This window comes from Sycon ciliatum, chromosome 5 (assembly GCF_964019385.1).
Source record: "Sycon ciliatum chromosome 5, ocSycCili1.1, whole genome shotgun sequence".
Lineage (NCBI taxonomy): Eukaryota > Metazoa > Porifera > Calcarea > Leucosolenida > Sycettidae > Sycon > Sycon ciliatum.
Window position 1 is genome coordinate 20477365 of NC_088647.1, and position 14007 is coordinate 20491371.

Below are 14007 nucleotides of genomic sequence, written 5' to 3' on the forward strand. Positions count from 1 at the left end.
TTTTTTGACGTGGGGTACACGAGGCGTACACCCGGTACACGAGCGCTAGGCTGTACTCTAGACTAGTACTCTGCAGTCTAGTCTGTCTGTCTATGCTTGTAACCGTGATCATGGTGATCATGGTGATGCGCAGTCTTCTTTTCGTCGTCAGCGCTAGCGCTAGCGCTTCACCGGTACGCGGTACAGACAGACAGCGCCATGTAGATCTACATGACATTGTATAATGTATGTGGGGACTGGGGAGTCTAGGGAGGCTAGGTAAGGCCTAGGCGCTAGGCTAAGGGACGTACACGGACGTGTCGACACACATGATGTCATGTCCCAGGACGGCCGTGTTCTCCTCTCACGACACGAGTCTCAGGAGGCAATCCATCTTCTTCTAGTCAGTCCAAACCAAAGCAATGAAGTAACGTAACTCGTTACAGTTGTAGATCTAAAACAGGCAGATCCTGACCAGCGGAGGAGTGTGCGTTGTCGTGGCCGGGCGTGGGGATTATTTGGAGCACGGATCAGTCAGGAACCCTTGGCCTTGGCAGGGACTGCACTGGAGACTTCCCGATCGAGTCTGTTACTGTGATCAAAATTAATCGTCACAACAGTAGGACACAATACAGTCATAGACATATTCTTTGTAACTAACTTCTGTCTTCTACCTATAGCCTAGGCTAGGAGTGAATCTTCTAACGTAACGTCGTGGAGTCCCACAGCACGTAGCCTCGTAGGCGTGCTGGTATTGTAGTCCTTCTAAACCTGGCGCGTCCCGAAGAAGGAGGGCGTGTATGTGTGTGTATGCTGCGCGGCGAGCGAGGCTCGGAGAAACGACCGTCCGCGCACGGTTTGCCTCTTTCATACCGCGATCCCTTGTTCAAGCAACGGTACGGCTACTGTAGGTCAGCTCTCTGACCACAGACAGTGGACTTGGTCTAGGCTCGTGCTGAGAAACTGTCGGAGCGCCCCCTCGCTTTGCTCGGAGAGCTCCAACAACAGACACAAGACACAGATACATACCGTCTTGCGAAGGCTTGCCGCTTGATGATCAAGCGGCGACTCGGTAGATACACACGTAGATCTACAGTCTACACGTCCACTGCACTGGCTAGCTGATTCGGCCTCGCTATATCGCGTGGTGTCTTGAACGGAGGTGAGAACGAAGAGCATATTTACCGTGTCCAGCAGCAACGAGCCGCCAAGATGTACCAGACACGGCGTGCTCCCGTTCACACCGTTGTGACGAAAGCGGCCGGCGGTCGTCACCCTAGCGCACAACCCGCGGCAGCCGGGTCGACCAGGGATTTTTCAGTATGCCGGGGCCGAATGGCAAGAAACGCAAACTGAAGACGACACGCGTTCCTGAACCTGTTGAGACTGAGAGTGGAATACAGACCTGGTTGCAGTGGTCGGAGTGGACCAAAGCCAAAGCCAAAGCACAGGTCCCAGCTGACCTGTTGCCTGCACGGCCCCCTGTTCGACCTCCCGCCAACCGAAGACGGGTTCTTGGAGGGGCGCGGGCCATGGACCGCTTCGAGAAGCTGGCAAAGCTGGGAGAGGGTTCTTACGGTACAGTGTTCAAGTGCCGCGTTCGGGATACCGAGCAACTTGTCGCCATCAAGCGCTTCACCGACAGCGAGGACGACCCGTACATTCGCAAGATTGCCATAAGAGAAGTGCAGATGTTGAAGGTAAGAAGACGTGCGTGTCGTGTGTACAACGTTACGTGTTTGTTCCCCTGCACACATAATGCTGTAGTGACGTAACATGTTTGTTCCCCTGCACACATAATGCTGTAGTGACGTAACATGTTTGTTCCCCTGCACACCATGGCACTGTAGTGACTGTACATACACAAACACATGCACTACCAAAACAGAACAACAACAGAATAATAGTATTTTACTATTTAGTAGTATTTACCCAAACAGACCTACAACAAAAAGCAAAAATCTCCACCTGCGTTCAGACTGCACACCTGAAGAGCCGTCATAAACAATATGGCGAAACGATCAGGGCATGCTACTATAGACGTGCCGCGAATGGTTTCCCGGGGTTACATGATTGGAACCGCTTTCGGCCGCAAAGTATACAGCATGCGTCAGCGGAATTGCTAATGGGCGTTGAGTATGCCGCAGCGGAACTGCTCATGGGTGCTTTGTACATGTATGCACTCGAGTCGCTATAGTGCAAGCGCAGCGCTGTGCCGCGACTCCGCCAAAGAATCCCAAGCGATCTTGTGATCTCACAACCTCTATACTATGCTATTACAGCCGATATGCCCATCGTGTTCTTCAACCAAGGCAATAACATTGCTGCAAGATATCGGCGTTCGATTTTTTACAATTTGTCCTCGTGAAGCTTCCCCTTTGTGTATCATAGTAGCTTTGAGAACATTGATCCTCTTGCTATTGCCTCATGCTGTCGAATTGTGGTTAGACCATGATTCTATCCAATTAATGTTCCTAAAGGCTAAAGCTCTTGAATTTGTATTCAACATACCGGGCACAGCTGTTGCTTATTTAATACGTTATTGGTGCTCGCGGTCGCGCTGATCGGTTTTCCTTGCCCTACAGAAACTACGCCATGACAACCTGGTGAACCTGATTGAGGTGTTTCGCCGACGCAAGCGCATCCATCTGGTCTTTGAGTACTGTGAATTCACGCTATTGGACGAAATCAACAAGCACCGCAAGGGGTGAGAACTTGGTATCTTTTAAACGTCTAGGTTAGGTTCGGGTTTACCGGGTGTCAGCAGCCGGGGTGAGGTCCCTTTGGGAACGTACCGTGATAGCTTACTTTACTTAATTCTCTAGATATTTCCTCTAAACAAGTTGTTTAGATGACAAACATGGCATTCAAGACATGCTCTCTTCCATAGCAGAATATAGCATAATATAGCATCCCGAGGCATGCATAGCTACACTATTTTCCGCACTTTGAACAGTCAAAAATCACCCAAAAGAAGGGAGTGTGGCTTATGCTTTGATGATCAACTCAACGGTGATAGATAGGGCAGATGTTTGTATTTCGTGGCAAAAAATGGGAGGTACGGCATACTGTAAAACACGATATTTTCGGTGTAACTTTAATTTCGGTGATTTCAGTAGTGAAAACCGGCACCTAAATTTAGATTACACCTGAAAGTCACCAGTGTGTACACTGTATGTGAAGGGAATGCTGGTCACCTAATTCTACATTACACCTGAAACCTGGCAGGTCCCTGACACCGAAATTTTAACACACCTAAAAATTGCTAAAATTACATGTTTTACAGTATACTCCAGTGGTGCTTCTACTCTGTAAAATACAATAGGTGTGCGTAAGTGAGCGGGTGATGCGTGATGCTGGTGTTGCCATGCAGATTGAAGATGGAGAAGGTGCGCAAAATCACCTACCAGCTGCTGTCCGGAATTGGCTATTGCCACCAGAGCAGCGTAAGTCGCGGTTTAGTGTATAGCAGCTGCCTGCCGATTCTCATCCCGTCCTTTTGCCCCCTGCTTCTGCACTGTGAAGTTTGGAATGAGGCTGTGAGTCAACGGCATAGTTATTGCATTCTCTTTACGAATACACGGGCCTGCCTGCTAGCGTGCTTTTGCTGAGCACTGGTGTTTTTTTCAAACTGACTGCTACAGTATTCACTTCGTCTTGGGGGTTGGACATGGGGAAGTTGCCATACCGGGGTGGCGAGCCCGCCTTTCTCGGCACTGGTGTGTGCAGGTCTACCCTCGTTCGTAGACAGCCCCGGGGTTTCTCATTGCTCGTCTTGTATAAGCAACGAGTATATTATCTACTATCTGGATGTGAATGTACGCGTTTCAGGCGTCAGGGGATTTTTGATAGTTGCCTCTACTAATGAGGTTTGTCTTGTGCCCGATGTCGTACTAATGAGGGTACACCTGTACAGTCGACTCCACTTATAATAACAAATTCAAATGTAGTGAATTTCGTGATATAGCAAACCATTGTCCATGTTCCTGTTTGAACCCATACAAAATCGACCCTTTCTTGCAAACAGTTTTCGTGTATACCAAACCAAATCTTGTAGGGCTGCATGTAAACCAAGTGCAGTCACACTGTCATGGGGCACATGCTAGTCGCGACTTGCTACTTGTATAGTTTGAGTGCATTTCTGGTATAACGGACTTCGGCTAAAAAGAACTAGTTCTGCTGTGCAATGGTGTTCGTTATAATCAGGAGACAACTCTACATGTACATGCTTATGCTACTTTCTGGCACAGGTTGTTCATCGCGATGTCAAACCGGAAAACATTCTAATCTCCACGCGTGGCATCATCAAGGTCTGCGACTTTGGGTTCGCTAGGATGCTCCGTGAGTGCAGTATGCGTATACAGCGGCGTTGCACTTGCTTATGTTGTACTGGCTTGCGTTGCACTGGCTTGCGTTGCACTGGCTTGCGTTGCACTGGCTTGCGTTGCACTGGCTTGCGTTGCACTGGCTTGCGGTGCACTGGCTTGCGGTGCACTGGCTTGCGGTGCACTGGCTTGCGGTGCACTGGCTTGCGGTGCACTGGCTTGCGGTGCACTGGCTTGCGGTGCACTGGCTTGCGGTGCACTGGCTTGCGTTGCACTGGCTTGCGGTGCACTGGCTTGCGTTGCACTGGCTTGCGTTGCACTGGCTTGCGGTGCACTGGCTTGCGGTGCACTGGCCTTCGTTGCACTGGCTTGCGGTGCACTGGCTTGCGGTGCACTGGCTTGCGGTGCACTGGCTTGCTGTGCACTGGCTTGCGGTGCACTGGCTTGCGGTGCACTGGCTTGCGGTGCACTGGCTTGCGTTGCGCTGGCTTGCGGTGCGCTGACTTGCATTGCACTGGCTTGTGTTGCACTTGCCTTCGTTGCACTGGCTTGCGTTGCACTGGCTGGTGTTGCACTGGCTTGCGCTGCACTGGCTTGCGTTGCACTGGCTTGCGTTGCACTGGCTTGCATTGCACTGGCTTAGCCATTGCATTGGCTTACAATCAGCAAGTCGGTGTTTACATAGAAGCCACATCCGCCGCTGAGTACTACAGAGAAACCTGCCCTGGGAGACGGGTGGTGTTTCCTGACACCGATCCCGATACGCGTGCCACCACAGTTCCGAATGGCCTCGTGACAACTTGGGTGTGCCCCTGGAATGGATTGGTACCGAAGATGTACGATCCTGACAAGTATTCATGTTGCTGTGGTCGCTAAAAGCAATCTGTAGATCTGACTTGCTGTATCTGGCTATCTGTAATCTGTGTTGCTTAGCAACAAATCAGGGCTTTCTTTTGGTACTGTATATGAAACAACTTCAAACAAGCAACGACTCGTTGCGTTTTGCCAGGCGCTGAGTGTGTGCACACATCCAGAAGGGGCAGTTTACAAGTGTTTGCTGCGCTGTGCTGCGCTGTGCTGCGCTGTGCTGCGTGTGTCGTTGTACATGTGCCTGTGCGTGCAGTCGGACCGAACGCGGAGTACACCGAGTACGTGGCGACGCGCTGGTACCGCGCACCCGAGCTCCTGGTGCGGGATTGCCACTACGGGTCTACCGTGGATATCTGGGCGCTGGGCTGCGTGATTGGTGAGCTGGTGACCGGTGACCCAATCTGGCCGGGCCAGTCGGATGTCGATCAGCTCTTTCTGATCCAGAAGACACTTGGTGAGATCCCGGAGCCACTGATGAGGAAGCTCTTTAACAACGTCATGGTCCGCATGCCCACCAAGGAGGAGAAAGAAGGCAGCAGGGTAAGGTTACAACCGGCCATTAATAGAGAGGTTAAGGCTGCACGTTATTTTTTGACGTGACGCGCAGTTTCACGTTAACTTTGGCGTAAAACTCCAAGTTTCGACGAAACCTGCCGGTCACTCGCGTTGTTTTCCAACACGCGAGCCAAATACGCGCTGAAATTTCGCGTCATGTCAAAAATAGTGTGCAGTTTAACCTCTCTAGCACCCCTGCAGTACGTTGAGCACAGGACAACCGTTAAGGCTGGGGCCCTTGGTTTTGATGGTCCGAGCTATGTTGTATGGCATCCCATGTTGTATAGCGTCAACACGTCAGACTATTTAGTATTTAGTCCCGGATATCTCCGTCGGAATTCTGCCCAAGGTGCCAATACTGTAAATATACACATTTTCGGCAGCTATTTAATTTCGGCTATATTCGGCACCGACCCAAAACGCCTAAATTAAAACGCCGATGAAATTTTTCACAGCATCTGTCGCACTATACCATGCCGTCTACCCCACGCCGAAAATAAATCGCCGCCAAAATGTCAAAAATCGTGAAGTGCCGAAATTTTGCAGCGCCGAAATTTTGTATATTTACAGTACTATGACCTGGCCCTGTAGCATGCTGTTCACATGATTGTCTCTGGTAATAATGAATCATTTGATTGTCGTCAGGCCTGTGTCGCATCGTGGTCCGACTCAATGTACAGTACAGTCTGTATCGGCTATAGAGTGACCGGATATAAGAATATATCGGCTACAGTGATATTGGTACGAAATATCAAAAGCAAAACGTGTTTTACCCAGTACAAGTATCACTATAACCAATATTATCGGATGTAATGATATATCGGATATTATGATGGCAACAAAGAATCAAAACATTCATAACATGCTATATTATTATCGGCTCTAGTGATAACTTTAAAATACATGTAGCAATAATATCAAAGGCCCTATTTTTTTTAAACTTTCTTCATGTTGCTTATTTTTATAGTGATACATGTACATGTACATAACATAATTTTTTGTATGGAAATGCGGGCACTGTCAACTATGCAGCATGCTCATTTGTCAAAACGCCATGCTGGAAGTATTTCCTTGCCTTTCATGTGTCGATCGGAAAAAGAAAAAAAAATCGGTCGTATCGCATATAATGATGCATCGGTTATAGTGATAAAATCACGGAAATCAAAAGGGTACGCTATAGCCGATACAGACTGTATATTCATTTTATATGCCCTTGACTTGAGTGGATTAGGGTATGGATATTGAATGGTCTAAAACCCCGGCACCCTTCAACGGTTCAACCCTACATCATACCTTGATTATGTGATGCCTGCATGTAGACATTTCGAAACAGGGAGAAAATTACGATCCAAGATATACAGAATCTGGCTTTTCAGACTGTAAAATGCTCAGACGAACACTCCCTTAAAATGATGATGTGCCCCAACGCAGTGATCCTAGTTTTCGCACGGCCTCTTCTGCAATTCCTAAAGTAGTTAATGAGCTGGTATTGAGCCAGCCGGGGAGCGAAACAGTTACACGCAAGGAACATTTTTGTTCGCGTCCCGGTGCTGACAGTCAGTTTTTTCTTCAGACTTTTTCCCCTTTCAACACCCTCAGCAAGTTCACATTTTCTCCCGGTGTTTTTCATTTTCCCTTGTTGTTCACAGTCTGTTGGCACGCTGGCACAGATATACAAGGGAAGTCCCCCTGAGCTGATCCGCTTCTTAGAGGTAAGTCACAGCAGCGGTGACTAGCTAAGCCTCATAACTGCACACGACTGTGAGTGCATGGTGGCTACGATATGCAGTACACTTGTCAAGAGGACCATACTCAGTAAGGAATGATAACCGCACACGACTGTGAGTACATGGTGGCTACGACATGCAACTTGAGGCAGGCATCCTTGCGTTTAATTTTAAGATATTGATACTCCTCGTACAAGTCCATCCACGCACAGCCACCATTGCCACGCCATGCAGCCAGGTGGATAGTGTGACATGCGGAATGACATTGCTCCACTATGTCTACTGTCGTCTAGTATTCTTTGTGTCACGGTGCTCTCGTGCATGCTAGATCTCCTCACGCTAAAGACTATACATATGCTTCAAAACAACCACAGTGAAACTTCTCTTATTACGATAGTAAATATGAAAGTCGGCTCTAGTTTGCGCTTTCCTGTGTGTTATGGGGACACTCGCAGCGGTATACTGGAGAACTCAAGTCGGGGCTCGAGTGCAGATTGTTTTGTTTTTGCCACATACCGTGACACTGTATTGCATAGTGCGGCTGACTTTCGTTTGCTGTTAGTCTGCTCCAAGCAAATTCAGCTGGACAGCAAGGGAAACTGCCATGTATACATGTATGAGGAGAGGATCATGAGTGAGACCTAGTTATCAATATCAGCAACGTATTTGAAGTATCGAGCCTGCGCGGGGATTTGACATTAGTCGCTTTGAGTCCAATAGGAAAGCCGGCTCTAGTTTGCGCATTCCTATGTGTTATGGGGACAAGCGCAGTGGTGTCCTGGAGAACTCAAGTCGGTGCTCGGGTGCAGATTGTTAAGTTTTTTTCCGCTAACAACTGCTTTGCTCCACAATGCGCTTTTGCTCTTTCTCTGTCCATACGCACTGCAGGATTGCCTGCGTTTGAATCCGGAAGAGCGTCATTCATGCAGCGAGCTTTTGGACAGCGGGTTCTTCCACGACTTTGGCTACTATGAACAGGAACTTCAGGTGAGAGTTATAGGCGTATATAGCCCTTGTCACTGACTAAATGTCACATGATGCCAAGTTTTGGTCACAAGCAGGGGTTGTTAATCCTTGCCGTAGGGGTTGAAAACCAGCACAACAGTCTGCAAGTTTTACCATTGTTGGCTGAGAAACTCAAGGACTCATTCAATTAGGATTCATGTCATTTGGGTTTGTTGTTTCGAATGTATGAGCCATGTTTATTTCGTCTGCTTGATACCTGCTGGGTGCTTGCTTCAGTATGTAACTTCTTTTCAAAATTGAGTAGTCAATAATCGTGTGTGTATGTGTGTGTGTGTGTGTGTGTGTGTATGTGTGTGTGTGTGTGTGCGCATGCGTGCGTGTACGCACATGTGTGTGTGGGGGGGGGGTGCGCATGCGTGCGTGCACGAGCGCGCGTGTGTTTATGTGTGTGTGTGTGTGTGTGTTTGTGTGTGCGTGTGTGTGTGTCTATGTGTGTGTGTGTATATGTGTGTGTGTATGTGTGCATGTGTACAGGAAGATATCCAGAGAGAGCGGGAAGCAGGGATCATTGTGGACACTGTAAGAATAGCTATGATGCCGATCTTCTTCTTCTTCTTTTTTTTAACACGCTCGGGTCATATCCACTTTTATACCATCACCTGTCATCTGCGTGAGGAAAAAGCGACTGCATGCTGATGATTAACTAATGGTGTAGGGCAGCTCAACCATAACACCCACACAATTGTTGTTGCCACTCTCTCCTGCACAGCAGTATCACATTCAGATCGTGATTGGTCTTGCCCTGAGTCTTTAGTTTTCATTTCAGAACTTTGATTATAGGCTCTGTCACAATGGTTATTGCTTCGTGAGTTGGCGAGGGTGGAGGGTCGGGTTCCCCTCCCGTGATTAGTGCTGCACCGAGCTTGTTTTGTGTGAAAGTATAATTATTATATTATTATTAGCACACGAAGAGACGAAGCTAGTTGTAAATCTGATAAGGTCTTTCGTATCATTACTCTTCAAAATCAGTACATGGTGATAATGTGACGAAGCACAACGATGTCAATTTATACAGCATATTGGCGGTAAAATTGTGATGAAACGAACACAGGCTGAATGATAGTGTGAGTTGCGCCAAAGAGTACACCTCCCTGTTATAGTGCGTGTACTCTTTGGCGCCACTCACACTATCATTCAGCCTGTGTTCGTTTCATCACAATTTTTCCGCCAATATGCTGTATAAATTGACATCGTTGTGTTCGTCACATTATCACCATGTACTGATTTTGAAGAGTAATGATACGAAAGACCTTATCAGATTTACAACTAGCTTCGTCTCTTCGTGTGCTGATATGTTTCCCTCCGAGTAAGTCTCTATTATTATTAATATTCTTATATTTAGAAGTATTGGGAAGTTAGAGGTCACATGCCACGTACTGCTGCTCTTTTGGTTCGAGTCCCGGTGGTGTGACTGATGATTTTTTCTTTTTTTCATATCTGGCTTGCAAGTGTTGAGTTTCGGAGAGAAAAGAGCAGTACGTGGAATGTGGCCTCTAATTTCCCAATACTTTAAAATTCTCCGTGAACTCCAAATTTGAAATTGCAATTTAGAAGTATTACAAAATAATTGAGAGGCTTTGAATCGTTTTTATCAAAATCTAAAAATTTGCCGGGTTGGAAGGTGGAAATCAAAAAAAAGAGAAAAAGTTATTGCTACGTGCTGTCAAGGTACTGGCGGTTAACATTAGCATGGGGCTGCTTTTGCCAACAACTATGGTCTATACAGCTCTGGAGGTGTCTGCCTTGCGACGTGTTTGTATAGGCACACACCAGTCTGTTCTGTTCTGTTCGGGTCAACCCATGCACTGTGTGTGTATGCACAGTTCTGGCCTAAGTAAACCAAATCATGAATAAAGTAGCGCCACGCTCAAGTGCGCCAAGGTTGTTAGCTACTTTTGGCTAAGGCACTCTCATCGGACAGTCTCGTAGTTTTACGACAGGAAGAAGTATTATGACAGAAGTATAGAATGAAGAATGATGGGCGATCCTGTATAATCACTATGACAAAGAAACGAGAAATACGAATTCTCAAATAGTGAGTACAGTACAGTATACTCAATCTGCAGACAGAACTGTTTCGTCCTTTGTGGACTCGTCAGCGCAGCACAGAGGAAATAAGGCCGAATCATAATATATATGTCTTAGCATACACCCAATGCTGTAGACAGGCTGTTTTGGCCGGAAAAGGCCTCATCAGTACAGCTACGAGCTAAATAGGCCGAGCTGTCTTAGCATACATGTAAGTACACCTGCTACAAGTGTTGTGTGTGGTGTTAGGGCCACCTAGGGCCCACCGACGCTACTAACATTCACGAGGTCGGATTTCTCTGGCCAACACTGTAGCACGTTGTTGTTGTATACTTTATTTATAGTGGAAATCAAAACAGGCATATGCCTACTGACAATGGACCCACTGCGCTTTGATACCCCGGGGGCTGTGCTTGATACCCCGGGGGCTGTGCTTGATACCCCGGGGGGCTGTGCTTGATACCCCGGGGGCTGTGCTTGATACCCCGGGGGCTGTGCTTGATACCCCGGGGGCTGTGCTTGATACCCCGGGGGCTGTGCTTGATATCCCGGGGGCTGTGCTGATGCAAAGCGAGTTTGGTTGTCCTGTTGTTGTTGTGCTGCAGAAGAATGATGAGAGCACGCGTAGCACTGTGGGACTGACGGGCGGCGGCATGGGCGGCGGTGGCGGTGGTGTCACCCTGCCACAGCTCACCAGTGACAGTTTGACGGAACTGGCCGCGGCTCACACCAGGAAAAGTGAGTTGCATGCTCCCGCGGACGCGCACCCAGGGCATACTGAGCCGGGAGCGTGCCCCAGGACCACGGAAAGAAGTCCTGTCTTGCCAGTGGTCACCATTCCGTATCCGCATCTCATTGATATTGCACTCTTGTCTTTCTTGAGAAAATTCACTAGCTTGTTTCAAGTTGTTTGTCTGTGAACCAATCAAGGCAAGCATACCGACATTGGATATGCGCGCTATGTGTCTCTCTATCTTCTTCCAGAGGATAAGCCACCTCCACCTCCACAACGGGCACCGACCAAGTTGCCGACTATTGAGGGTGGTGCTTCGCAATTCTTCAAGTAGCACGGTAAATACAACACGCGTGGCCAAGAATAACATGCTGGCTTGGCGGTGCACCAGACGACCGGCGCAGCTGGATTAATTGTGTTCCCAAAAGCACCTCCTGTTTAGTTCGCACGGTACGTTCCCGGGAGGCTTTCTGGATGTCAGCCCTGGGTAGTGTTTTCACACTTGTTCACCGAGGATGACGCATGGTAACGTATGCCCCTGCCCCCGGGCTACTACCCCCCCCCCCCCGACCCCTGCCCCGGGCTATTACCCCCCCCCCCCACCCCTGCTCCCGGGCTACTACAGAGTGTAGTGTGTTCAAGGGCCAGTGCCCAGTGTGCTGTAGTCTATCTCCTCCTCCGCTGCTGCTGGTGCATAGAGACATGTACGCGCAAGGTTAGTTTGAGTCCACACCAAATGCCCCGCCGGCGTATACCCTTCACCAGAATGAAGCGTACAGCACTTGCAGGGATGATCACTGTATGCAATGTGCGGTGCTTTCAAGTATATGTACAGTGATTCCGGGCCGGACGCTCGCTGTTTCTGGATTTCTTCTCGCAAAGTTTTCTGCATTCCTTGAGACCACGTAACGCTATCTGAGTTGACTGACTGCCCTATCACCAAATCCACCGACTTTTTCCTGTCGCTCACGCATTGTGCAAGTCATGGCTCTGCTTGTATAAACAATTGTATATCATGGTAATGTCATACAGTTATGGAGGTGGGAAATGGGCTCGTATCTCTGCACCAGTTTGCGCATTCTAATTGCTCCGGCTAATGTTTCCTTGGCAACAGTTGTAGTCTGAAGTTGCATTTGCTTCAATGCACACGATAATGGTCATGTGAAGGTGTGTTTTTTCTGCAGCAGTGAATCGACAACCAATGCACTTGTAAAAAAGCCCGGTGACGCTGTAACATTTATTGTCAATTTGATTTCGTATAATAGTATTATGTACCGCTGGTTTAGTGCATTTCACACGTCTCGGCCGTATCTCTTTTTGCAACACCAAAACACTGAGAAGTACAATTGCTCGATTATTTTGACAGATGCCCTTGCTGGTGTTGGGTCACTTGATTTCACCAGTGCCGGGCAGTGTGTTGGGTCACTTGATTTCACCAGTGGCAGTGCGCAAGTAACAGATACTTGCTACCCAGTCACTGGTGGTTACCCTACATAACAGGGCTTGTGGTATCAGTATTGCAACCGCGAAAAGCTGTGAAAATTATGAATTTTGGTTCCACTCGGATCGTGTCCACTGTGGTTGGACACACATGAGTAAACACCTGGCCAGTCAGTGGTCTGGCACACTGGCTGTGCTGAGGAGCCCACCAATCATGCAATAATAATTATGACTATAATTATTAGGGCTCAAACGATTAGTCCGATTAACCGGTTGCAGACCGGTTACGAAGAATTAACGGTTAACCGATAAAGATAACGGTTACGCAGTAACTTTTCAGTCAATTTTTCAAGTATCAGGTCGTTGCAAAGTGTGCACTTTCGTGGGCTGTCGCACGCGTACGCAATTTCTGGGCTGTCAACTCGGTCATATCTGGTCTCTTGGTGTGAGAGTATGTATGAATGAGCATGCAAGAGAATGTACAAGTGGGCGTTGTACTGAATAGGGTACATTTTTTTGAATGAGTATAGTCAAATATACGGTTAAAAAAGAGTCCGCAGGATTGCCGTGGCTTATAGGTTATAACCGGTTAACCGACCGTTAGCTTAGCAGTTAACCGTCAGGGGTAAAACCGTGACCGTTTGAGCCCTAATAATTATTATGAGTACACACGCTGTATACATGTACATACTGTAAAAGCAGAAATTTTCGGTGGTGTTTTATTTTCGGTAACTTCGGTGCCGACAATTTTTACCGAAAATAAAACGTGCCGAAATTAAATTTCGGCACAACCGATACTGTATACATGTAGTACTAGTACACTTACCTGGAAAACGGGTTTTACCGAAAATTTCCCTCCGGCGAACCGCCGATTTTGGATAAATACCGAAAATATTCCACCACCAAAAATTTCTGCTTTTACAGTAGGAGGCATGGGTGCACAGTTTGTACCACCAACCTCAGTACCTGACCAGGAAGTAACACTTGCATGTACATGATTCTACAGTGTAGTTGTGTAGGCAGAGTGGGGTGGGGTGGGGGATGGGGGGGGGGGAGGGGGGGGGGGGACTATCGTACCAACTCCTGTACCTGACCTGGGTGGTTACCAGGCAGTCGTAAAATACCGGTATACCCTGGTGGTTACACACAAACACCAACATGCTAGTTCAGCAGGAGCGTTTAAGGGGTTGAAGCAAATGTTTTTTTGTCGTCCCTGAAACGAACATCATTCGTTTCGTACTTGGACCCCTCGGGTCCCCTCCCCTCCCTCTGAAACGAATGTAGCGTGCTATGCTGGACGACGAAAATCGCATGCATGTACATT

The 14007-nt window shown here is 48.0% G+C and overlaps 1 protein-coding gene across 2 annotated transcripts; it reads left to right on the top strand.

Annotated features, from left to right (window-relative positions):
- The first annotated feature begins 378 nt into the window (after window positions 1–378).
- LOC135817978 (cyclin-dependent kinase-like 4) lies at window positions 379–12606 on the top strand. 2 transcript variants are annotated; one of them, XM_065331277.1, is made up of 10 exons: window positions 381–1679; window positions 2565–2686; window positions 3353–3425; window positions 4230–4320; window positions 5428–5714; window positions 7379–7441; window positions 8345–8443; window positions 8957–9001; window positions 11116–11248; window positions 11495–12606. In XM_065331277.1, exons 1-10 carry the CDS (start codon window positions 1302–1304, stop codon window positions 11575–11577), a joined length of 1374 nt encoding a protein of 457 aa, XP_065187349.1. In that variant the 5' UTR covers window positions 381–1301; the 3' UTR covers window positions 11578–12606. The 2 variants fall into 2 exon arrangements, with proteins under 2 accessions (XP_065187350.1, XP_065187349.1); XM_065331278.1 differs by lacking the exons at window positions 11116–11248; window positions 11495–12606 and adding an exon at window positions 10453–10912 and having other exon boundaries at window positions 379–1679.
- Window positions 12607–14007: the final 1401 nt, after the last annotated feature.

Coding starts and splice junctions, on each gene's coding strand:
- LOC135817978 (XM_065331277.1), top strand. CDS start 1,302: ATGCCGGGGCCGAATGGCAAGAAACGCAAACTGAAGACGACACGCGTT. Junction 3,426..4,229: donor GCTATTGCCACCAGAGCAGC/GTAAGTCGCGGT, acceptor TTTCTGGCACAG/GTTGTTCATCGCGATGTCAA. Junction 8,444..8,956: donor ACTATGAACAGGAACTTCAG/GTGAGAGTTATA, acceptor GCATGTGTACAG/GAAGATATCCAGAGAGAGCG.